Genomic DNA, 26,554 nt, shown 5'->3' with positions numbered 1-26,554 from the left:
ACACCCTCCAGACACTTTGTGGAATTAGAAACCAACTGCATTTGCCAGACCAAACAGACAGACTGGTGTTTTCAACTGCTGTTTAGTAGGCGGCCCAGAATATTTGCCGTTCCTTCTGCACTGCATGTGAGATGCACGGCGATCACACAGTTCCCTTTTTCTCCTGCCCCTTTCACTTTCTGTAAAGACATTCTCAATGATATTTTCCCTGGTCACCAAGACACAGAGCCCCGGCGAACATTACTACTGCTAAAGTCGCCTTTGCCTGGTTTGCCAAGATTCTTGGCCAAGAGAGAATTCCAGGGGATGGCATCCCTTCCGAACTGCCAAGGACTCCTATAGTGACTTCCTGGTCAGCACATGAGACTTCCGCAAGGCAACTGCCTGGTTAGCACCTTTCTTTCTCTCCTGGAGAACTTAAAGCTCAAAAAAGAAAGATGCAAATTAAGTCCTCTTCAAAAGTAACCTAAGTAAATTTGGCTCTGTTAACATTTCTTTACTGTTAGTAGGAAATCTTTATTCAGCCCTACAGCTTAAAGAAAAAAAAAAAATTCTAATTATTTCCGGACAAGCTGCTGTTTCTCAAGTTCTGATCCTGATCCCAGAGCTCCCCCTTGTGCCCTGACGGAAATCGATTCAAGAAAGAACGAAAAAAGTGAGAGAGTGGCATGGACATATATACACTACCAAACGTAAAATAGCTAGTGGGAAGCAGCCTCATAGCACAGGGAGATCAGCTCGGTGCTTTGTGACCACCTAGAGGGGTGGGATAGGGAGGGTGGGAGGGAGGGAGACACAAGAAGGAAGAGATATGGGAACATATGTATACGTATAGCTGATTCACTTTGTTGTAAAGCAGAAACTAACACACCATTGTAAAGCAATTATACTCCAATAAAGATGTTTAAAAAAGAAAAGAAAAAAAAGAACGAAAGGCCAGCACATCTAGCTTGTGGGGTTGAAAGCATTCCCTAGAGCCATGGTCCTCAGACTTCAGTGTGCGTCATAATTATAACCAGAGTTTCATCAAAATATGGGTGAAGGCATCCACCCTGTAGACCACGACCTCTTAATTTAGCTTTTCAGAAAACTAAAATGCAAAACAACATGTGAGAATCTATGTCAGAAAACAAAAAAGTCAAATCTCCAAAATGGGGGTTAAGACCAATGGTTCTCAAATTTTAATATGTATCAGAATTGTCTAGTGTTTTTATAAATATTCCTGTTCCAAACACTCGGAAATTCTTTAGGTTTCAGGGAAGGCCTAGAAATCAGTTTTAAAATAGACACCCCACTCTGATGCTTTTGCAAAAATGTCCCTATAAAAGGGTTTCATCTTCAAGGAATTCATGGAAAAGACTCTGACAAGCACAGGTTCCTGGTAACTGACTGTACTGCTGAACTGAATGAATAAGCATTTTCAGAACTCTAGTGGAAAACTGATGAATTCATAAAAGTGCTAACAAAAGATCAAGATAAAAAAAAAAATTAATTACATGGGACTGAGTGAACTGATGAGGATGATTATAATTTTTGTGACTTTCTGTTTGAATAAAAAAAAAGCGTAAGCTAAAGTATTAAAATGATTGATTGTTTTAAATAAATAAATAAGAATACATTTTAAAATTAAAAAAGAAAAAAAAATAGACACCCCAAGGTATTCTGCTGCATACGATCTTGGGAAACCCTTGCAAGGACAGTCAAGTAGAAAAAACTGCCTGAGGTCAAAGGAGGAACTTAACTTTTCCTCTCCTCACAAGGAAAAAAATTAGTTTCTAGATGCCATCATTTAACATCATGAGACTATTACTTTCTTATGATGTTAAAACATCAGAATCCACCTTGGGAGAGTTAGAGTGATACATTTTCTAAAGGACAGAGTTAGTCTTCAGTAACATTATCTGCTTAAGTCACAGAGGCTCCTGGAGGAGGCTTGAGAAGTCATCCAGGTGGACTCCAGAGAAGTGAGTTGCTAGGTCCGAGAAAGGACCTCAGAAGTGCTATAGTAAATAAAACAAGCCTCTGAACTCGAAGTCATATGGTGGGATATCAGAGCGTAGTGAAAGAATCTCTGGATACACCTTCTCCTAAAGAAAGTGTGCTTGCTGCCGGCACTCCAGCGTGAACACCGGCACAGGGATTCTCCACCACACGACGCCCTTGAGCACCAGGCTCCCTCTGTTTCTTTCACTGATGTCCATTACCTTTCATTATGTACTGTGCTCATCACATTCTTCTCTCACCTTGAAAAGGTGAGAAAAATTAATACATACATCTACGAGAACCAGAGTAACAGCGTTGGTAAGAGGTGAATGCTACCATGCCTTTATGCACAGAAATGAGCCCCAAATACTATGTTATCACTGTAATTATTTTTAAGATGCCCAAGTAACGGGAGCAATGCTTAGACCACTGATTTCCAATCCTGATGTAACATACGCGGGATAGCTTAAAATCTCACAAAAGGTTACGGTGAAACTATCAAAAACAAAATTAAGTCAATCATTTTTTTAAAGATAAATTTTTGCTAGCTTGATGGAGAAAAATGTGCAAATCAAATTATAATCCAAAGGTACCTTAACCCTAAAAAGATTAGAAATAAATAATCTACATACTACTAAACAATGAATAACTATAAAAAATAAAAATCAGGAGACATTTAAGCTTCACTCATGCCATGAAAACAGTCTTTAAGTTTACAGGTTTGAGTCCATGAAATTGCTTCTTTTCTCCTACTGTTCCCACCCAAAGTGGCTGTATTAATCAGATCTAGACTGTGGACACCTGTTGCCTCGATGCCAATCAGTTAAATGAACTGTGTTATGTATTGTAGAGGTCAGACTCTACCTTGGTGATTTCGCCACCAGTGATCAGAGAATTGAAGAGTTGGAAATGCATCTAACCTGACCCTCATCCCCTTAGAGAGAAAGAAACTATGGTGCACAGGTTAGACTGCTGAATCTAAAATCTAGATTCTAGATCACCCAGATGGTCCATTGCTGGTGAAGAACTATAATCCAGGGAAGTTCCTAATCCAGCTCTCAAGAAAGTAAGAGGCTAGATAGTAAGACTCAATCCAAGGATACAAACAATATAGTTATATATTACTTAAATAATTTTCAAGACAATTAGACACTCAGGCAAACCAGACGAGAATATGTCATTGAGGAGACCGGGAATTGTTGAGATTGGCAAGGGCCTATACCTCTTAACAGGCACCCAGCACGTCTGTACAACAAAAATCTACAGATTCTTTGTTCCCTTTCTGCTTTATATCCATAGAGAACGTGTTTTAAAATAGTAAGATTCTGGAGAGTTTTTCTTCCTAATAAATACAAATATGGAAGAATCATATAGAAATAAGACTACCTGGGTACTGAAATGGTTCCAGCTCCCGGTTTAGCAGGATTACACCTCATTTTCACAGCAGTTGATCGGCCTTTAACACAAGAGGTTGTAGTTGTAGAAGACCTATTGGAAGGGAAATGCTATTTCACAAAACAGATATGACACACATTTCAAAGACAAAAATATCCCATGTATAATTGCTCCTATGCTGTATGAATAAACGAGAAAATGTATCAAAGTTCGCTAATGTAGAATTTTAATACATATTGAGTTCATTTACTTTCACTGCCTATGAAAAGCTGACTGCTCCCCAGGTAAAGTCATATGCTATCATCAAAGGATTTAAAGCTATTGTAATTATAATCAAAATTAGAATCAAAAGAATTTTTTAAGAGATGAGAGGTCATAGCGACTTAGGCTGATGTTTTGATGTGTGAATTACAAACAACTACTGCCTAGACAATGAAGTAGAGTCTCTTTATTGCCTAATTTAGAAGATTATATATATGAGAAAAATTACATAATGCTTTCTAAATATTCCCTGTTTCCTATTTTTTACTAAGTCTTTCACTTACGAACCAATTACTGACTATCTAGGTATAAGCTACTATGCTAGGCACCCTGAAGTGATGTCCTTATGATTAAAAAAACAGTCAAGAGAAGCAGCATGTTCACTCACTTATAAAAGAAATGCACATCTGGTATTTGGCTTGGTGAAACTGGGAACATATCTTCTTTTATATTAATATTTTGCAATGTGGTTTCAACTGTCACTCCTAGACGAGAATAAAAAAGAAACTATTAAGCAATATGGGAAAATGAGGCTTATTTAGTCTCTGTATATCTAAACAGAAAATAGCTTTACTTTGATGCTGTCATTTTACCAGAAATATCCTCTTAAATTAATGCATTCTTGGTAAGAACAATAAACTTCACAAAGTTTCTAGAGAAGGAAATAAAAGATTCTACTCCCTAGTTTTGCAATTTTGCTTAAGTCACTTCGCTTCCCTGATTCTTATGTCTTGAATTTGTAAAATGCATGCAATAATTTAGATGATCTTCACCGTCCCTTCTAGTTCTAACATTTCAACAATCTACTATTATCATTCTCAGCCTCTTGTGAGTTGTGTCAAATGAGCTGGGCTACTTTGCTAGTGCAGCTTTTCATTCATTCACATTCATTATAGACACAACTGACAAAACAAAATTTTTTGTGCCCTAATAATTTCCAGAAAAAAAACTCCAAAATTTGTTTAATCTAGGAGTAAGGCATTCCTCACCCATCCACCCCAGGCAAAAATGATAGCAGAGCCAAAATGCAAGCAATAACAGCAACCTTTGTTCTAACAGAGTTCTGATGCTGAGCACAAACTCAGTACCTGTCCTTGGTGCTGGAAATGATAGTTAAATTCCCCTGTAGTCTCTCACAATGGTTCTCAAATCTGGCTGCAGATTAGAATCATCTAAGAAGCTTGTTACATTGTTAGATTATCATATGCCTTGTTAGATCCCTAATCCCTACCCCAGATAGTTTAATGAACTTGATCCTTAGGAATTACTAATTAGGGACCTGAATTATTCTTAAAGCTTCCCTAAACTTTCTAGACTCGGAAAGACAGGAGGGACAGATGGGGAATAAAACTCAGCACATTCACTCTTGCTGTTTGTCACCAGATTACTTCCGGTATGAGAAGAGATGATGAAAACTGGTGGCAGATATTATGATTTAGGTTTATATTGTGTTTGTTTACTCTTCTTTTGTTCACAGTTTTGGGAGTTTATTATTATTTTGCTTCATAAACTCCTAGAGAATCTGATGAAAGGCACAGGCTCTCAGAAAACAACATATCACACAAATTAATACATAAATTCAGAAGCTTCTTGTATTCCCTGAGAATGATCAAAAGACCTCACTCGCAGGGGCTTTTTAACCATGTTATAAAGTGATGGTTTAGAATTACCCGTAGGTTTTAATCATCGATGGTGAGCACCAATGCAATGACAAGTTATCAGTACCATAATTTTAGAACAAATGCATGCATGCATATACGAACCAAATTAAACTTACCTAAAAATGTATCTGCCAGAATGATGGATTGTGATGATAAGGCTGCTCGGAAGCCCTTACTTTCAGAAGGAATAATAGTTGACTGACATACAAATGCTCCTACCAAATTCGTGTAATCATCTGACCCTGCCACCACTTCCTTTACTGTGAAGTCTGTTATATTGTTGGTGCAGAGAGCCAGCTTCTTCCCCTAGGGAAATAAAGTCATAAAGAGGTTTCACTGACGGTCAGTCTCTAAACTGGATCCCAGCTAGCTAGTAATTCTAGCAGAGCACTGGCCCTCTCCTCATCACAATTCTGATTTAATTGATCGGGTGTGGGCCCAGGCGCCAAGTACTTTTTAAAAGCTCTTGAGACAATTCCAATGTTCAACCGGGGTTGAACTGAAGTTATAATGAAGTGATCATGAGAGTCACTGAAGTTATAATGAATACAGTAATTCAAGGCTGCACTGCTCCCCCAACTACAGGCATCATTTGTGCTGGATGAAAGCCATCTGACTTAAGGGAATATAAGTCATCTGTGAAATCTTCAATTCTTAGGACAACAGTGCGCGTAAAGAAACCAGAAAACTGCTGGTGAAGGTTTTAATGCCAAGAAAAAGGACTTGCTCTTCCTTCTCCTGTATAGGCCTGTGTGTGGCAGAAAAGTAATGTCAAGGCTGAAAAAGAAAACATAAAAGCCTAGGACAACAACTGAAGAGTTGGTCACTACAAGTGTCTTTATTCACCTACTCTTAGACTCAATGACGTGGATCCGCTCAAGTACACACTATGTTGAAGGGAATACAGGAGCTTACTTTTTTAATCATTTGGAGGGTAGTGAGAAGATATAATTTATAAAATGGTTTGACTCTTATTTTTTTTAACATGGTATGTCTAAATATACTACAGTCCCACGGCAAAGGACTATACCTTACTCTACAATTTCTATGAAGAAATATATAATGAAAAACAGAAACACTGTTTTATTGGTCTCAGATGTAGAGTGTGCACAGATGGGCACAAAGAAAAGAACAAAGATTTCTCTTCCTTAATGCAGCGAGCAATCCTAACCTATAAAATGTTCTCCCTCCACCAAGTCTGCTCACCACATTACAGGTGCAACATATTGTTACGAAGCTTAAATTAAACTCTTGACGCCAGACAAGAGAAGAACAAGGAAAAAGAGCAGAGAGACACTACTGAGGAAAAGAAGAGGAAAACAACAGTAAGAGGAAAGGAATGCGAATAAAGAGGAAAAAAGGAGAAGAGAGAAGAGGAAAGCAAAGACAGTGGTAACACAGGAATGAGACTGAGAAGAAGTGTGATATACAGTGGAATTAATCTTATTCACTGCTTTATACAGCATTTAACCCAACAGGCATTTAATTTTTTTTTTTTTATTGAGTGAACCGAGTGACTGATCAATCGGGTGAGTGTGCTGGATCACCCCATGTAAAATCAGGACAGGACAAATGTCATACCATGTAAAATGTATAGATCTTTTCGTTTGAGAACTTCTGTAGCCATGAGACGTCTTTTTATTTCCCTTGCACAACCTTTGGCACAGCATCTCATAACAGAGACCATTAGAGACATAGGAGTTAAAACGGAAAGGGAGGGGCTCCCCTGGTGGCGCAGTGGTTAAGAATCCGCCTGCTAATGCAGGGGACACGGGTTCGAGCCCTGGTCCGGGAAGATCCCGCATGCCGCGGAGCAACTAAGCCCGTGAGCCACAACTACTGAGCCTGTGCTCTAGAGCCCGCGAGCCACTCGCCGCAACTAGAGAGAGCCCACGTGCAGCAACAAAGACCCAATGCAGCCAAAAATAAATAAATAAATAAATTTATTTAAAAAAAAACGGAAAGGGACACGGAGGAAAGGCCTTAGTATATTTTCACCTTTGCTAACGGGGAATACACACACATACACCCCAACCCCGACCTTCTATGGCCACAAAAATATTGGACACGCAGTCCTGTAACTCTCCCATTACCAGTATCCATTCACGTTCTGCTTCTTCCCAAAGAAAATTAAATCCCATTATTTATTAGCAGAGGCTACCTCATCAACTGGCACTTGTCCCCTGCTTACGTCCTTTTTATTTTTGGACAAACTTCCTTTGTAAAGTCCTTTCTTTTTAAAACACAAACTTGACCATATAAGCAACAGTCAGACTTTCTCAAACCTTAACTTCCTGCCTAAAAAATAGGTGGGATTGACAAGCCTGACCCACTTTTACAAAAATGAAAGATCCTCAAAGCCCTTGCTCCATAGCTCCAAGCTTTGGGGGTTCAACTGACTGGATAGGTGCTTTGATGGACTGAGAACCAGACAAGGTTGCCCCTGGTGGAGAAAACGTTGGTGGTGCCAACGTGCTAGGAAGCAACAGAGGATTTAAGCCGTCAAAGCTCAGTTTCTGACATTTTGTTGTTAGTTTCCATAGAGATTTTATTGGTCCATCAACACAGAAAATAACTCAGTCAGAGCTGAAACATAGCTCCGTCTCACCCCGCCAGCCAGAACTCACCTCATGCCCACATAAACTGATATTGAAGAAATGGAAGTATTTTGTTCCTTTGGAGGTAAAGCTGGGACCATTCATTAAGGAGCCCACACTGCTGAGGTTGCTGAAGTCATAGTGCAAACTCTGATTTTCTTTTTCGTGGTAGAAAAAGCAGTCACTGTAGCAAACTGAGTGGTCCTTTGATTAAAAATTAAGAAATGTAAAAAACAAAACAAAGTAAAAACAACACGGCAGGAAAGAAAGCATTAGCTGCTATGAAAAAATGTGTTTCCAGGAAGTTCTAGGTTTAAAAACTATTTCAGTAATTTTGTCTTAGTTATGGTATATTTTACCACACTAATATAGAAAATTTCTAAACTCTAGATTTCTCTAGGCAAAGTTCAGAAGTGTTAGCATTTTTTAACAGAGTAAAGTTATTCTAAGATTAGTTTCTTATAGAAAGGTATTTTAATAAATAGCTAAAATGTCCTGCTATGCCAGTTTAAACAGACATTAAACTATTTTTTCCTTCACTCATAATATAGCATCAATCTTGACCCTTAAAATGTTATGAGATATTCTTGCTGTTCTCCATATACACCTACAGCCTACATATAGTGAGGTACCTTACTTGCTCTACCTTAATGGAATACACAAGAAATCAGTTTTAATATTTTTGGAAAGCATTCTTATTTGGATGCTCTTCTTGATATTTTATACCCCCAGTAATTAGCACTTTCATGGCACATATTAAGTGCTCAATGGATGTAAGATGAGGTAAAATAAGAAAGGGAATGAAAAAAGCCATTCAAAAATTAAAATATCAACTTCATAGTTCCTGGAGAAACATTAAGAGGAACCTTTGAGTTTGTCTATTAAAATATGCTTTCCTGGGGATCACTGAAATACAGACCCACTTACCTGAGTGCTTCTACTCCCAGGCCCACATAGAATACAAGCCTCCTTGCCATAGACCTGACGTACGGACAGGTAGGTGTCAGGTGGACACTCCTTGCACTGGTTGGTTTCTTTCTCAATGTAGTGGCCTGGGGGGCAGGGGACACACGATGAGCCCAACTGTTCAGAACCGAGGGCACAGGCACGGCATGAGGACGCCACCCCATCAACTGCATTAGTGGCAGTGATAGAATAAATCTTCACCATGTCATTGATGAACCGTCTATTCTAAAAAGAGAGCAGAAAGTAATGACTTCTGCCTTGGCGCTTAGTTGTACAACCAGATTGTTTTATGTTCGTATCACCAAAATAACTAAGCAAAGTGTCCCAGCCAGTGGATTAATAGTATTCCTTTTTGGTACTTTTTTAAAATATATATATATATATATATATATAGTAAATCTTAACACTAGAAACTCATTTCCACAGTAATGGAGTTCCAGGAACTTTGCCATGAAATTATGAAATTATGTCATAATGGGTACAAATTCAGGCATATGTATAGACTTGATGTCTGGAAAAACCAATATGATTTAACAAAAGAGCAACCTTATCTCACATCACTGTTTATTCAGACATAAGCCTAAACGTCATGATACAATATGTTGTTTGCAGTGTGGCAATGTGGAAAAGACTTGGACCAGGGATTAAAAAGTCCTCACCCAAACACTAACTGTGTGATAGTGATGCAATCACATCACTTCTTTGGGCTTTTTTCCTCCCTCTCTAGCACGTTCCTTAACCAACATACTCTGATTTCTACTGGATGCATAACAGAGAGTAAAAACCTGGGTCTTACTATACTTTTCTTTCTTGTGACACTGAGTCAGTTAAGGTCTAGTTTTCATCAAGCAGTGAGCACGCACCACTGCCATCAGTAGAGAGCCGCTCCTTAATGCTTTCTGTCTGGGGCAAAGACAAAAGGGAGGCAAGGAAGCCTTCCACAGCGTGTTCACGCCCCACAAGGTGGGAATCTGAGCACGCATAACGAGCAACTGGAGTCAAGTGAAACCTGGGGAATGGGTTCCCCAGTGAAAACCTGAAGAGAAAAGAGAAAATGCCCTACATTTGCCACCACAATGTTAAGGCAGCGTCTTAAACTGTGATTTACCTTGTTCTCACCCTGGGAAGGTCACAGCAATGGAGATCCACAATAACATGTAATTGAAGCACATAATGGAAAATACTTAGGGGAGGATTAAGGTCTATTCTACCAGGGAAAGTAAAAGAGAATAGTTCTGTGTGTTAACCCAACACTGTACATACACACTCTCCAAGCTATAAAAGGAGACAGTCATTACTGTAATGAAGTAATAAACCAACATCAGATAATGCCTCCTGGACAAATGTCAGATCATTCAGACGAAGGGGAAGAAAGTCACCACCTTCCCAAAGTCTCAGAAAGCTTTAAAAGTAAGTTTTTAAATAACTACAAAATAAGATTTTCTTTCTCTTAAGCTTTTACCAACTATATTTGTTCAAAGTGTAGAACAATTCAAAGACACATTGTGTTATTCCATTTCATACATTCTTGCTCTCAAAACACAAACCAAAAACAAATACCATTTTTATACCAATCTACTCCATAACCAAATGAATGATTCTACATCAGTAAAAAGCTAAGCCTTTGAGTGATTCTACATCAGTAAAAACCTAAGCCTTTTCCTCCAGGAGATTTGAGTGATCACTTTGTACAAATCTCCACAGGGAGAATCATCTTTGTGGCTTTTCTTTTTTTTTTTAAGTGCTTGGAACTTACATCTTGACCCTGATTGGTCCTCTGAAATGCCCACGTAAATGTAAATGTGGCATTCTTGAAGATGACATGGGTGTAAGCTTGTTTTTCTTTGGTTCCACCCCATGATTCGACCACGTTGGTACTTTTTCTATTAATATCCTAAAATATAGTAGAAAAAATACATACAAAAAAGCACCAACTCAGGATTAATATACATGTATATACATTACAATCATATGTTTGTATTTACAGTAAACCCTACAGCATTCAGGAATATTTATCTGCAGAGCATGTAACCCTAAAACCCTCAAAAACTTCCCTTCAAGTCTACACAAGCACTTACTAGCTTAGTAATTACAATGTATCAACCACGTCGCCAATATAACATGAAAGAGGTCTCAAATCATAGTTATGTTTAAGGAATTTTTCTGTTGGAGGGAGGGGTGGTGTGTGTGTGTGTATGTGTATGACTCCAGCTTAGGAAATATATGCAGAAAGGGAAACATAATTCCTCCAACTTCTGACAGTAAACTTCTAGGATCCTCATAAAATGACAAGAATTTCTTTCCATCTTTTATCTTTTCCCTTGAGGGATTCTGATAGGCGGCTCTTACACAGGAACTCTAAATTCTCCCTGAATTATACTTGCAATTTCCAGTGCAGATTAACTAGAATGTTATTTTATGTTCATGCAATCTTCTTTTGCTTACACCTGAATTCCAAAAAGATTAATTTGTGTAACATTTTATTTCTGATTTCCTTAGTTAAATTCAATATTTAGACTATTATATAAATGTGCGACATTCCACCAATATTATGTCATTAACATGGTCAGAAAGCAAATGCAATAAGTAAAGCAAATAATGTAATACACATCTAATTTATTGGAAGTGAAAAACCAAGACTAACTCTGAATTTTCTAATTACTCTTCCCTGCAGAAACCCTAAGAGATGACTTAGGAATCTGGATAGGTTTTTGTTAGTTATCCGAGATGTTCATAATACAGTGGCATGGCTCAAGACATGTCTCTTTCTTTCTATGATATAAACGCTGACGACAAGCATGTTATAAAGTAATCAGATATGCTATAAAGATATGCGTCTTGAGTTCACACCACAAGTAGGAACAACAGAGTATGCCTGTCATACATTACAGAATTCCCCACATTACCAAACAACCAAATAATCACACATGCCACTTCCTAAATGGAGCTCATAATATACAGACAATGCTTTGCTGAACACTTTCTGGATGTTTATTCCCATAATAAATGGAACATACTGCATTACTGCAAATAATACCACCTTACCTTTGTAAAACACTACATGATTTTGAAAGCATTTTGATGTGTTATTTAGGTGATGATATCTCAAAAATTGCTGTGCAGGAATCAAATCACAGAGTAAAGAAAACTAACGGATCCAGCTATGAGCAAAAAACTCTTAAGACTGATTTACCAAAATAAATATCTATGATCCCTAACCTCAGGAATGCTAGATCAACAGAGAGAGACAAATATATGAATACATTCACGTAATTAAAGTAGGGTTTTCTCAAAGGGTTTTAGGAGCACACTGGAGAGAGTGGTTAACTTTACTTAAAGGAATAAGAGAAAGCTTCCCAGAAAAGGTGAGGTTTGAGCTGCCCTCGAAGTATGAACGGGAGTTCACCAGACAAAAGAGCAAAATGAAGCAAGTCATTCTAGCTTAGAGTGTGCCAAGGCATGAGAAGTGAACAACTACAGAGTGTTCCGCTAACAAATTCAGGGTGTCTAAAGAGGGGTGAGTAGTAACAGCAGTTTGGTAACAGAGGCTGAGCAAAGAGTACAAAAAGCCATACAGATGCCATGCTAAGGAATTTTAAGTGTGTTCATAGGCTATTGGTTCTCAAACTTTACTGCATATCAGAACCAACCTCAAGGCTTGCTAAAATACAGAATGCTGGGCCCTATCACCAGAGTGTCTCATTAAGACTAGGAAGGGGCTCAGAAATGTGCATTTCTAACAAGTTTCCAGACGATGCCGGTCCAGGAACCACACTTTGAGAACCACTGCCACAGGCAATAAAAAGTCACTAAGGGTGAGGGGGTAGATTTGTTGTGGCTGCTTCTACTATTGTTTTTATGTTTATAAAGATAAGTTTGACAACAGCATTTATGAGAGGATGGGGATGAGAAGAATAGATAGAGACTACTGCTGAGAGATAATGGGAGGCTGAATTGTCAGTAATGGCACTCAGTATGAAGAGGAACCAATACATTGAAGAAATAAGGAGGGAGAGCTAAGAGAACTGAAGACTTCTTGGTTATTTGTGGTGTCATAGATAGATGTGTTGAAGATTATTCATCTTCTTTGACTACCACCAAGTCCTTTTTTTTTTTTTCAGAACGAAATAGTCTGCCTTCATTTAAGCTATTAGTAATCATGAATAAATATTTAAATCTCCATATAGCTTGTATATCATGGAGGAAACTGTTAATGGACTGTTAACTACCTACTAAAGGATTGTTGGAAAAAAGCTAAAACAAATCATGTCTATGAAGTCACCACTTAATTATAACATTAAAGTCTTAGCCAACAACCTTCTAACACCTCCCTGGGGTCTTAAGTAAATCCTGTGTTACTACTTTTTCTCAAGCTATTAGTTGAGATTTACAGGACATCTAGGAAAAAATGGGGAAAATTATGACATGTACATAGTAAAATCCTTTGTCTACATTTATTTACTTAACAAGGAAGAGTGTTATTTTTCCCAAAGCTCTCCACCTCCACTGTTTTGTGCCCTCACTTATTAATACATGCTTTTCCCTCCTGATGGTTTGAATTGCTGAATGGTTACTAGGGGAGAATTTTCACTCTGCTGGCGGCATATTTTTTTGAAGGAATTTTCTACGGGATTAATATTTCCTGGCTTCTGTCTGTCACCCAGGCCCCGTCACTCAGTTCTCTCCATAAGGAATGAACACTTTCTTTGTGGACTTCACCACACAATGTTTAATGAGTTCCTCAGATATCTTATAATGTTTTTGGAAGACCCTAAAAATGGGAAGAAAAATGGGATTCTTATCGCAATTTGTATAAATAGGGTCACACTTGAAAGAGAATGCTAAGCCTGGAAATCCACCTCTGAGAGCCCCTCTTCCACTTACCACCATGAAGTACAGAATACAGTCGGCTGAACAGAGAGTCTCAAATACAAATGTTATTCTTCCCAGTTCAGAACCCATGGCTCCCGTCATCGATGTCGGTGGTCTATTTAACAGATTAAAATTGCAATATTTACAGCATGTTCTGAATACAATCTGGAAAAAGTTAAGTCACTTTTGTCATTAAGCTGAAAGCCACGCTCTTCTCTCCTCTCCGTGCAGTCTACTGCTGCACGGAGTCTACAGAACCATGGTAATATGCTCAGATCTCCTGGTGTAAATGCTGCCACCCAGCCTACAGCAAGAAAAAGACTCCTGCTGGGCAACTCAACATGGGGGACTAAAAGGATTAAACAATTTGTAACATACCACTTTACAGACAGAACTGCGAGCAAAACAAATAAATAAACCAAAAGATTCTCCTGCAAATGACTTAGACTAAGATCTCTGAATTAAGCATCCAAGAGTCACGGTTTTTGTAATATTTGGATAGAGTATTTTTAAAAACTTTGGCTTCATCTAACTAATATACAATTAACGGTTATAGTTTCTATAGATATTCTTAAATATAATTACATTATCCTACACAGCTTGTTATTTGCTATGTACATCACAATATTAATATATTGTATAAAGGCAGCCCTACTTCATCTATTTCTGTAGGGAAACAGGCATGAGGATTCCTACAGAAGGGAATCAGAATTGGTTTTCCTTACTTAAATCCTGGGATATGCAAGTTTAAGATCAGGTAATCATTATCGGAACCTCCAGCCCCACTCTGGATATGATCTCCAGCCACCTCCCAACCTAGAAATGATAAAGGTTATCTTTGTCAGTAAAAATTCCAGTAATGATTTCCAACAATCTTTTAATATAAGGCCACAAAAAAGAATACCCAATTTTAGATTGCAGTTGCAAACTGCATGCAGGGGTAGACTCCTAGATACCAATGAAAACGTTGCATATGATTCTCCAGGAAGAATCAAGTAATGCGTATTTTTGCATCAAAGGTATTTAAGGGTCAAATTAACAACAGTTTTCTCAATGAGGCATGATTTTTTTTTTAACTAGAACAGACGGTCTTTATCCATTTCAATATACTAAGATGAAAACATCCTAGTCTTCAGGTAACCAATGGGAAATAGAAACTTCAAATTACTTAACGAAGATGCGGGGTCTGGAGCTCTTTCTTAGAGTTTGTTGTACTGTTGTTCCCTAATTTAACCCCTGTTCTGCATTCACTCACTTATGCACTCACTGAACTGGCTTTCACTGAATGCCACGAACCATGACCTACTTTAGGGACAGAAAGACAAGACTGGGTCCACCCTCACTATGGAATCAGTAGACTATGAGAGACATAGCTAATAACTGTTAACAGTAGGAGGTAATAGAGATGCACATAAAAGGTGACGTGAGGTCTGTCTTCTGCAGAGAAACAATCAGCACGCCATGGGCTGAAATGGCCACCATGAAATGAGGACAGGAGATGCAACCCTCACACACCATCCAGCAAGGTTATTAACTAGTGGCAATGCTTAACATGGACACGTGTACCTCCAAAAGAAAATGTCAACATCTGCTACTTTAACAGGTATAAGAGAGAAACTGGGAAAGAGATTAATATCAGTGCTGTACTGGTGATGTGGCAATTTTCGAAATGTTAGCATCAGCAGTTCATAGAAAGGTGATATGTTGAATATACATAAATCAAGCTAGTTCGAAAAACGGTTATGTACGAAGCTACCTGAGTAAGAGAGAGATGCCAATTGTTTTGCTCTCTAAAGGTTCATGTGGTTGAAAAGAGAGATAAGCAGCTATCACTTCCTAATGCTAAGAGCAGAACAGCCACAAAACAGCCTGACCCAGTGGGACACCAGGCCCTTGACTGCAGTGTAAGTCATGTGAGAGGCAGTTAAGCGTAGAGAGACTGAAAACTTGTGGTGTGGGTCACAGGGAGAGGGATATTCCCACGTGGAGGAATTCTACACCAAGAAAGAGGGGATTTACGGATGTTTCTCTAAGATCATTTCCTAGTGTTCAGCTGGCATGCGGAGCAATGGAATAGCAGAGAAGGCCAAAGAAAAGAAAGGAGTACATGGATGAGAAGCATGGAGGTTTGGAGGGGACCAACATCCTTGCAAGAGGAAACAAATATTTCTCATGTTTGAACATTGCCTGTTGCTGCAGGTTTTACTGTATCCCCTCCCAAGAAACATATACTGACGTTCTAATCCCCAGTACACATGAATGGACCTTATTTGGAAATAGAGTCTTGGCAGATATAATCAAGTTAAGATGAGGTCTTTAGGGTGAGCCTTAATCCAATATGACTGGTGTCCTTATGAGGAGAGGTTTAGACAGACACACAGGAAGAACACCGTGTAAAGACACAGAGACACAAGGAAAAGATGTTCACGTGAAGACAGAGGCAGAGACGGGCTACACTGCCACAAGCCACGGAGTGCCTGGAGCTACTAGAAGTTAGGAGACGCGAGGAAGGGTCTTCCTACAGAGGCTCTGCTTCTGAAGGAACACGACCCTGCCCATACCCGCTTTTCAAACTTCTAGTCTCTGGAAAGTGAGAGGGTAAATTTCTGTTGTTTTAAACCGCCCAGTTTGTGATACATTGTTGCAGCACCTTTGTCTTTTGCTTTATCCCTCAGAATGAATCCCACATTTTCCATGTTTCTATACACAATTTCTATTTTTTTAATAAATTTATTTATTTTAGTTATTTATTTTTGGCTGCATTGGGTCTTCGTTGCTGCGCGCAGGCTTTTCTCTAGTTGCAGCAAACGGGGGCTACTCTTCATTACAGTGTGCAGGCTTCTCATTGCAGTGGCTTCTCTTGTTGCGGAGCACGGGCTCTAGGCGCATGGGCTTCAGTAGTTGTGGCACGTGGGCTCAGTAGTTGTGGTGCACGGGCTTAGTTGCTCTGTGGCATGTGGGATCTTCCCGGACCGGGGCTCGAACCTGTGTCCCCTGCATTGGCAGGCGGATTCTTAACCACTGCGCCACCAGGGAAGCCCCACAATTTCTATTTTAAGATTTATTTGTGTTTTAGAAATCATATTTATTATAAAATTTTGAAAGCTACAGAAAAACTTGAAGATGAAAACTAAAATTATTTATAAACTCATCACTCAGAAAAAACTACTGTTAACATTCTAAGGTGTTTCTTTTCACTATCTTTTTGATGCATACATGTTTTTACATAACTGAGATCTTATTGTTGATAACATTTTGTTTCATAGTTTTATAAATTAACATTATTGCATAAGCATTTTTATGTATAAAATCTTCACCAACATGCTAAATGACTAAATTAATAGTTTATCATGTAGACAGATGTAATTAATTCCCATAATTTACTAAATCACTCATACTACAGGACTTACCTCCTATTGACCATACATTCAATGTAGCCATTTGGATTGTTTTACCTTTTAGCGAGTAGAAGAAGTGATAAACTGAACATTTCAGTGTGTTTCTTTTCACTCTTTTTCTAGTGCATAATTTTCTTAAAAATATACTTTAGGTTTTATTGTATAATTTACTGTATTTTCTGTTTTTCATTTAGCATTATCTTCTCACTTTTCTAATAATCATTATATCAAAAATACTTCCCCATTAAAAATCCTTTCTATGTCTAGTGTTAAAGAGCTCAAAATATGTTGTATGGTTATATCATCATTTTATTTAATCATACCCCATTGTTGAAAACTTTGTTTTCTTGTATTTTTGACTCTCATAAATAACACTAAAATTAACATATTTGTGCATAATTTCTTTCTTTACACCACATTGTTTCCTTGGTATAAATTCCCAGAAGTGGAATTATTGGGTTGGAGAATGGGACCATTCAAAATGCTTGAAACGCTGCCAAATTGTTTTCCATATGCTGTCATTTTTAATGATTACATAACATTTCATCCAATTAGTACAGCATAACTTTTGTAAACATTATCATATTGCTGGAATTTAGATTATTTCCATTTTTGTTATTATAGGTAATGCTCAATGAAAGCTTCATGAATAAACACTAATTTGTTTACAACTCTGAATTCCTCTTGGGCAAAATTCCAGTACCTGAAGATGTACTTCTACATACCTGTTCCACAACTGTGGTAAATTCAGGTTGACAATACAAAAGAACCTCAAAGTACTGCAAGTCACACAGTCAAGTTGGTCAAAGCACATCTACTTTAATTCCATGATGGAGTAACGACTTTATGAGGCAGGCTGCCCTGGGCCTCTCGCTTTGACCCCCAATATTTTGAGCACTGCTTTTCCCAAGGTTGGTTACTGAACCACCAGTCACAAAAATATACATCACCTTCTACCTCTGTATTTTTCACATTACTGTCTGCTCTTTCAATATCACATACTAAATATTGCAGAGATGTATACTTTTTAAATTAATAATTGAACATTTCTGAAAATCAGAAAAAATTTAAATTACAGCCTCTAGTGAATGAGTAAGCAAGTGGTTAAATCAAATATTGTCATGAGAATTAGACTAAGAGTAACTTCTTGAAAAGACTAAGTAAAAGTTTCAGATAATCTTCACTAGTAAGTGCATACACACACATGCACACACACACACAAATGTATCAATGCTTTCAATACATTCCCATTCTTATTTTTCCTATGTCTGAAACTTCCTCAACTTAGAGTGCAACCGTAGGATCTTTTTGGAACATAAACCCTTATAGTCGGGTAATTACTACTGTGTTATTTTTTTCTTCTCCCTTAGGATAAACTCCCAGAAGCAGGATTATTAGTTGATAAAGAGTACTATTCCATAATGTTCATTATATACAAAGGCTTTTTTTCACGCATCTGTTTAACCAAAATTACTCAAGGACCTACGATTTGTCAACCTGAGTACTCATGTGTACATCTCACTTCCTACATCCCAAGCCTGTTTATTTCGGATAGGTGCTGATTTAAAACAGATGTGATTAGAAAGCTTTTCTTTTTTTTTACAATGATCAAAAATACAGTATTGAGAAAAAGTGAACTGATAAAAAAAATGCCAATGAGCTTATAAAAGTAAAGGGCACATTTTTGTAAAACCCTAGTATCTATAACACCTATTTCTAGTGTCAAGTTTAAAAACACATACATAGATATTGTCATTCATTTGACCAACAAATATTGCAGAATAACTAAGTAGTAGGCTCACCGTGCACTTAAAATGTAAGAACAAATAAAATTCAGCAACCGTCCTATAGAACTCTGCCACATTTCCAAGTTTTCAGTAAGTGGGGCTCATATACATTTGTAAACACGATCATAGACTTCATAGACAAGGGGAGTTAGAGATGATGTAACCCCTCCTCATGGCTCAGTGCTGAGCCAGAAAACCAATCCAGGCAGAAATGCTTTCATACAGTGTTATACATACACTATGGCTCTTCCAAGTGGCGAACAACACAAATTTCACTGCCTCCCTTGGTGACCTATTCTGGTATTTATAACAACCATAAATGGTGATCATCAACATCTACTTCAAAACTGACTCCAAAAAAATGCAGAACAGTTTATATTCTTAGAGGGCAGTCATGTGGCTATGACACCATATTTACTATTTTTATGTGAGGTCTGGGAAGACAGGCAAGTAGCCAAATGATAAGACTGAAGTTCCTCATAGCCATATTTAGTGTGTTTTTACACAGGTGAGTCCAAGAGTCTCTACCACCAAAATACATTGAGAAGGCTGATTCTGAACTCACCATTCATTCCGTCACACTTTGAATTCCCGACATTGAAGCAGGAGGTTTTCATGTTGCCAGGAAGGACATTCCACCATTTATATTCAAACCCAAGTGCAGGCTCTGTTCCTGCTGGACATGGTCTACATTCTACAGGAGACAAATGGGGCAGAGAATTACAATTAAATCACATCTGGATAATTTCCTCTTCTTCTGTTCCAAGCACTACTAAACTTTAACTAGCAGAGAGGCAAGTGGAAAGGAGAGATAGTAAACCACCAATTCCCTTAAGAATTAACAACTTTTTAAAGAGCAATCTGGAAAGAAAAATAATTCTGGATAGAGTATACACATATATACTTGATTAACATGAAAAAGGAAAAGAACACAAAATCTTTTAAGATAATTTTTCCTTGCATTTCTGGGAATAACTGCTAATACTGAAATTATCTTCCATAAGAAGGGTAATTCTGAAATAAGTTCACTTACATGTGATCTTAGAATCAGTTTCCTCTACCTCATAAATAAGGAAATATTCCACCCTTCCTATTAGTCACTAAACTTAACAGACAATTAATTACACCATTTAATTATGGACTGATTACTTGAAAAATATTGGCTATACTTAAAAGTGATGATGGGAGCTGAGGGAGTGTGGAAAGAGTTAGATTTATAAATAAACCTAATTTAAATTAACATCTATGACACTAAATAAAAGGGTCTCTTACAATCATTTTTCTATTTAGCCAAGACACTTGGCATTATCACATCAGTAAAAGAAGGGGAGAGAGAGAAAATGTTCATTGAGCAAGCATTTCCTGGTACCAAAGTACTGCAGGAGACATTTTTATATAACCTGCTCAGTGATGACGAGCTAGATATTATTGTCCACAGTTTTACAAATGAGAAAACTGAATTCAAATTAGTGGCTAAATCACACTACTGGGAGCCTGCAGCAAGTGGATTTGAACCCAAGTCAATTCAACTCTCGAGTCCTTGTTATGCTCTCAGAGGCTCTGGATATTAAGTATACAGCACAGCTATATTCAAGTAAGATACCTGCCACAAAAATGCATTGTAATCTTTATCTAGTAAAACTAAAACAAATTCTGTAACCACTTTATTATTGTTTGGTAAGTACTAAATTTTTCCCAAATGTACACTTTGAAACAATCTACTTAGGAACTATTTTAATTGCTATCTGATCAAAATAATCAATTTTTGCTATTATTATAGCATAAAATGTGCTTATTCCAGTTGAAATAGAAGTATTTTATGCTTGCATCAATATATGTGTGCACACACACTGGAAAAGGAGCGCTTATCCATAATCACTTAAATTGGTGGAATTCTCTTTAAATATCCAAAGCATCATCCCATTAAGAGGTTGTGTGTTACACAAAATGCCATTAAAAACTATCCTTATGCTGTGTTGAATAAGCTACTGCAGTCTCACAATTCCCTTATATTTCTTAACTCTTCTTCAGTCTGTGAGATAAGAAAATTATGTGTTTTAAAAAATTTTCCGTAAAAACAATTCAGGACAATGTCAATGTGGTCCAACAAGTTTATTTTACTCAAGGTCCAACTCTTGAACCAATTGATATCACGTACCCTTTGTTCCATCCGAAAACGTTCCAGGAGGGCAGGGATGGCAAGAAGAAGATCCATTGTTATAAAATCCAGGGTTGCAAGGTGGACAATCCTTCTTCTCTCCAGAAGGGGGCAACCTAATAGCATCTGTGAGATCCTCCCGGCAGATTTTGGGCTCTATCCACTTGTACATTATCTGTGTCTAGAGAGAGAGGAAAAAAAAAAAAAAAAAGGCTTGCAAGTCATATAACATGCTTTATTTGCTTTAAACTTCCAATAACAAACATGTTGAATTGACATGGTAAAGACTAGGTAAAGTCCAAACAGTGATAGAATAGAAGGGCCAGCTGAAGAGAATCTAAGACTTTAGTAACAAAATGAGACAAAAAGAATAAAACACTTTGGTGGGGAAATGACCATTACCTCCAAATGTTTTTACACTAAGCTGCAGGAGGCCTTACGTCATACACAGCATGGCCTCATCATGAAATTCCTCTCTAAAATATACAGAACATGCTTGCAGCCCTGACTCTTCCAGCCACTGTTCACTTTATTCCCTAACTGCCCTAAGTTTCTATGCAGACTCCCTTTCTCACGCTGAGACCCCCACTACTCTCTCTCTTCCTTTCCTCTACCCACAACACACATCACCATGCTTTGCACACAGTGGTCACAAAACAAAACGGTTATTTTTTTAAAAGAATATCTCTAGCTTCACATTGCAATCCCGTTATTTCATAAACACTGGTAGATGCTCTCTGAGTCTTTTCCAATAACCTGATGTTGGACTACAAGAGCTGTAGCTAAAATATTTCCTCCTGAGGCTTCTAGGCCCTGTCACCTGTGCTCCAAACAACAGGATTAAGATCACCTCTATCTTCATGGAGGGTAGTCTTTTCAACTTTTCCTCTCTCTCACACATGCACACCCCCAAAAACAAAACAAGATACAACTAAGCAGCTACAACTCAGCCAAACCCAGAAAACTGTGATTATAAAATCATTGTCTTTTGGAACCAGAAACATTAAGTGGGTTAGCCATTTCAAAACAAAATTCATATGCACGGTGAAAAACATAAAAGGCATTCTAAATGCAAAGAGAAAAATCAACTCTTTCATAACTTAATATCGTTTTTAAAAAGAGACTAAGAGTTCCCTCGTTAAACATATGGTCGGCTGAAAGTACTGTTTCTCCTTTACAACAGCTTCTGCAATGATAAGTCTAATATTGAAGCAGGAGATGCAAAATTAAAGGCAATTCTCTATAGTTATTTCCAGTTAATAAGAAGTCATCTATAGTGAGCCCTTACGGCCACTCGATTTCATTCTCAAATATTCCCTTATGGAAGAATAGGTTACCTTATCTGATGAAGGTTGCTTAAGAACACGGTTTAAAAAGTAGAAGTCTCAACAGAAGTATAAACATTTTTTTTCTTTTTACAACTCTCTCTCTCTGCATTTATGGCCTACATCATGATACAGCTTAACCAGCCACTTCCCCCATCTGCCTCGCTCACCATCTGCCAAATGATGGCTATTCCTGCTGGAGTTTCCTAAACAGCTGAAAAAAGTAAATAGATCCTGTATCCAACAGGGGCTCTCAATTCCTCTGAGAAATGCAATGTAAAACTCAGAGAACGTAAGCAAATGAAACCTCATTACATTTGGGGGATTGTCATTTTTAAGTTCTGGCTTCACGAGCATAGAAAACAAATTTCCAAGGCTAGGCAATTCACAAACGTGTTGATTTATTTTGATGTTAATTAAAATCGCAATGAGTTATGTGTGAGCTACTGCATTGCTGGGAGAAGTTGGCTCCCACGTGGGAGTGGGTGTGTTGCTGAGGCTGGGCACCAATGGCTCATCCTGGGGGCACCATGCAATCTTCCCCACCACTTCAGGAGCTCAGTTACATTATGCACGAGTTTATAAATGAGGAAACTTCGGATGAGACCTCTTATACCTGCCCAGAAGTCATACACAGCTAGTAAATGGTAAAGGAGCAGTAGCCAGGGAGAGTAAAAATACTCTCAGTGAGGGTAAAAATAATAAAATATGCAAATACATTTTTGACAGATTGGCTAACCACATGATTTTCAATCCAAGCACAGTACATGTTTAAAAATTAGAAAATATGCACCACCTTAAAACATTTAAACGTTGAAAAGTCAAATTTCAAATGCTCTGCAGTGAAAGTTTTCTTTGCAGAGCCTCTTGCTTCGCATGGCAGATTGATTCTGTGCCTCTCTTTCTAATGGGGCAGATGCTTTCAAGTCTGGCTGACTGGGGAAAGATAACAATTAATATTAATGATCTTTAGCACCAGATGGCTCACAGCGCAGGTGAAAAACCAACAATCAAGTCATTCTTTGGCAAGTTGAGAAAAAATTATGAAATGCTTTATGAAACCAAAACCCTAATAGAGCAAAACTGAGCAGACTGCCATTAAGATTACAGAAGAGCTACAGTCTCCAGGTATATTTAAAATATATAAGCATGAGTAAAATATGTTTTAAAGAAATGCATTGGGGGTATCGATTGGTTTTCACATAAAAATAAAATTCAAAACTGGGAAGACTGAAGTTTAGACAAATTTTGAGACTGGGTTTGTCCGTGGTTGCCAGCTTTCTTCCTTCGAAAGTCGCTGCACAAACGCACTAAGGCTTTGTAGACTGGCTGAGCTCATCTGAGCTAAATTACATGTTGTTTCAAAGGGTTTACTGATTGTCACTCCAACCTAACAGCCCTGTGCATCATGATGTTCTAACTCAGATATTCCCAGTCAGGCAGGCTTTCACTTGTCTCTCTGCCTCTCCCAAACCTCAATCCTCTCCAGCTGCAAATCACCGGGCACTCATCCTTTGTCTCTCTTGTTACTACCATCCCATTCTGCCAAGTTGTGTCTGACCCCTCCTTCAAAGCCAGGCTCAACATCACATCTGTGCTAAGCACGTCCTCAGCCCACCCTTCTACGTAGCAGCATTCACTTGGATTCCTTTTCTATGAAGCCTCTGCTGTTTGTTGTTTTCCCCTGTGGTTTCCTCCCTGTCCCTTTTCTAAATGCTTAAAAGTCTGGATCCTCTTCTTCCATTATGTGGAAGACACCATGGGGATTTAACATTGTACTGGGAAAAAACAAAAACAAAAACACACTGCACCAGAGGTTCTAGCTGGGGCTTTAGGCAAGAAACTGTTCTAAAATTAAATATAATATAAAACACTAAATTGACACTGTGAGTGGATGAGTTGTATGGTATGAGAATTAAATCTCAATAAACCTTTCTTTTAAGAAAATCTTTTAAAGAAGACTGTCATGAAATTTTTATTTTAAATTCAGAAATCCCGGGGCTTCCTTGGTGGCGTAGTGGTTAAGAATCCACCTGCCAATGCAGGGGACACGGGTTCGAGCCCTGGTCCAGGAAGATCCCACATGCTGTGGAGCAACTAAGCCTGTGCGCCACAACTACTGAGCCCGTGTGCCACGACTACTGAGCCTGTGTTCTAGAACCCATGCTCCGCAACAAGAGAAGCCACCACAATGAGAAGCCCGCGCACTGCAACAAAGAGTAGCCCCCGCTCGCCGCAACTAGAGAAAGCCCGCGTGCAGCAATGAAGATGCAACACAGCCAAAAATAAACAAATAAATAAATTTATAAAATAAAATAAATTCAGAAATCCCTAGTCACTGAGAAATGCCACGTTGTTTCCTATCATCCTAATTAAGAAACGCAGGCTCCAAGTACATTCCACTTGCTTAAATCATATAGGAAGAAAGGCTGATCTAAAACCCATATCCCTTTATATCCTATTTTTTTAATGTCCCCTCCATCTTACTTCTGCTTTATAACTCAGAAGGACTGTGTTACAGACATTGAGCACTTGGAATAATTTGTAATACTGAAGTTAATTAAAGGGCAAAGAAAGTACTACATAATCTGATACAAAAACACTAGCAAACCCTTTATGATCCAACAATTTCCTAGACTCAGAGATGAAGAAGTTCCATGGTCGGCTGTCTCCTCTCAAGAAGGCTTCCTTCTAAAACAACCTTCCCTACCAGGCACTCTCTAGCTTTGCCAGGAAGTTTCCAATTTAACAAAACATGCCGTTCCAGAACTGGGCAACTCTGGTTGTCAGAACATCATTACATACAACTGATATTTATCTTAAGTTTGCCTGATAAACCAAATTTTGCCTTATGGGATAACACAGAAAGGTCTATTTCTTTTTTTTCTAAGACTTCCCTTCAAATGCTTAAACTTACTATTTGGGAAATTCAAGTATCTACTACGTGTAGAAGAAAGCATTATAGGAAATTTAAACATTAATAAGACAAATTGTTTGCTCTGAAGGAGGTTACAGTTTAATAAGACAGATTCACAAACTGCTATAATATAAAAAGAAAAATATACAAAGAGCATACAAAAGCATCAGATTTGGAAACAGAGTTGGGTTAGAATTCCAGCCTTAAGACATAGCTATGAGTAGCTATGACCTTAGGGAAGTTACTTAACCTCATCAAGCCTCAGCTTCCTTGTTTGCAAACTGGGTATACTAATGTCTAACTACATAGCTGTTGAAAAAAAGAACTGGCGGCAATGTGTGAATACACACACACACACACAAACAGCAAGCATGCAGATAAATATGTAAAGGACAGCTGCTTCTGCTATTAATACTATCACTACTATTACTATTATTATTGTCATCATCATTTCCAAGAGAAACATGAAATGTCATGGTTGTTCAAAGGAAAGAGATCAGATCTCTTTGGGACCACTAGGAAACACCAGCAAGATGATCATGATTTCTCCATCCGATGGTGTCTTTCTTACAAGCTGAAAAAATATTCCCAGAAACTTCAGCCATACTTCATATGAAATAGTTTAATATCCTGGACTCTTTTCTCTAGATTCTTCCCATTTTGTGAAAATTTCCTCAAGCCTCTACCAAGGACAGAACACAACACTCTAAACATGTTAATCATACATTCACTCACCAATTCTCTCATTCACTAATTTATTCAAAAGATGTTTCACTACCTTCTGCATTTCAAGTACTCTACTAGGACTAGAGATTTTTTTTTAATGATTAAGAACATGTTTCTGTCTACAGGAAGCAGAGACTCCGGTGAAGGAAACAGTCATCTTTACAAGTATTTGCAATAAAGTGATCTCATACCAAAACACTAGCAAACTATGATCACCATGTAAGTATCGAGAGGTATGTACAAAATTATGTGGGAATTCCCAGTATTTCAAGACAATCTTGCCAGAGCTACCTTATTTAAGAGTGGATGTGTTCTCGGAACCTGTACAGGATCACTCTCGTTTTACTGTGGTAACAGACACCATCTATTTCTCTTTAGGAATTGACTTGTGTGATGCTGAAAGGAACTGGGAGTTATATGGTCTGGCCTCTCCAGCCATAGGGATTAGAAGGTGAACTAAGTTGTCCAACCAGAGTAGCTCACGCTACTGGACAGAATGGCTGGTCTG

At 38.1% G+C, this 26,554-nt stretch overlaps 1 protein-coding gene across 4 annotated transcripts in view; it reads right to left on the bottom strand.

The window, feature by feature from the left end:
• Positions 1-26,554, bottom strand: part of ELAPOR2 (endosome-lysosome associated apoptosis and autophagy regulator family member 2) — a 185,674-nt gene that overhangs the window by 27,538 nt on the left and 131,582 nt on the right. For 2 of the 4 annotated variants that reach the window (XR_005021329.1, XM_036864513.1), the window contains exons 9-18: positions 21,079-21,259; positions 19,486-19,614; positions 14,461-14,551; positions 13,748-13,850; positions 10,620-10,757; positions 8,825-9,088; positions 7,928-8,101; positions 5,417-5,606; positions 4,028-4,124; positions 3,370-3,471 (exon numbers count right to left, since the gene is read on the bottom strand). Coding sequence is in view for 3 of the 4 variants with exons in the window: in XM_036864513.1 (XP_036720408.1) it covers positions 3,370-3,471; positions 4,028-4,124; positions 5,417-5,606; positions 7,928-8,101; positions 8,825-9,088; positions 10,620-10,757; positions 13,748-13,850; positions 14,461-14,551; positions 19,486-19,614; positions 21,079-21,259 (1,469 nt within the window). In the remaining variant the exon portion in view is untranslated. The remainder of the gene's footprint in view (positions 1-3,369; positions 3,472-4,027; positions 4,125-5,416; positions 5,607-7,927; positions 8,102-8,824; positions 9,089-10,619; positions 10,758-13,747; positions 13,851-14,460; positions 14,552-19,485; positions 19,615-21,078; positions 21,260-26,554) is intronic. The other 2 variants (XM_036864514.1, XM_036864515.1) reach the window with 2 other exon arrangements.

The sequence above is a fragment of the Balaenoptera musculus genome, chromosome 9 (genome assembly GCF_009873245.2).
Source record: "Balaenoptera musculus isolate JJ_BM4_2016_0621 chromosome 9, mBalMus1.pri.v3, whole genome shotgun sequence".
NCBI lineage: Eukaryota > Metazoa > Chordata > Mammalia > Artiodactyla > Balaenopteridae > Balaenoptera > Balaenoptera musculus.
This window is presented reverse-complemented; position numbering and strand designations above follow the sequence as displayed.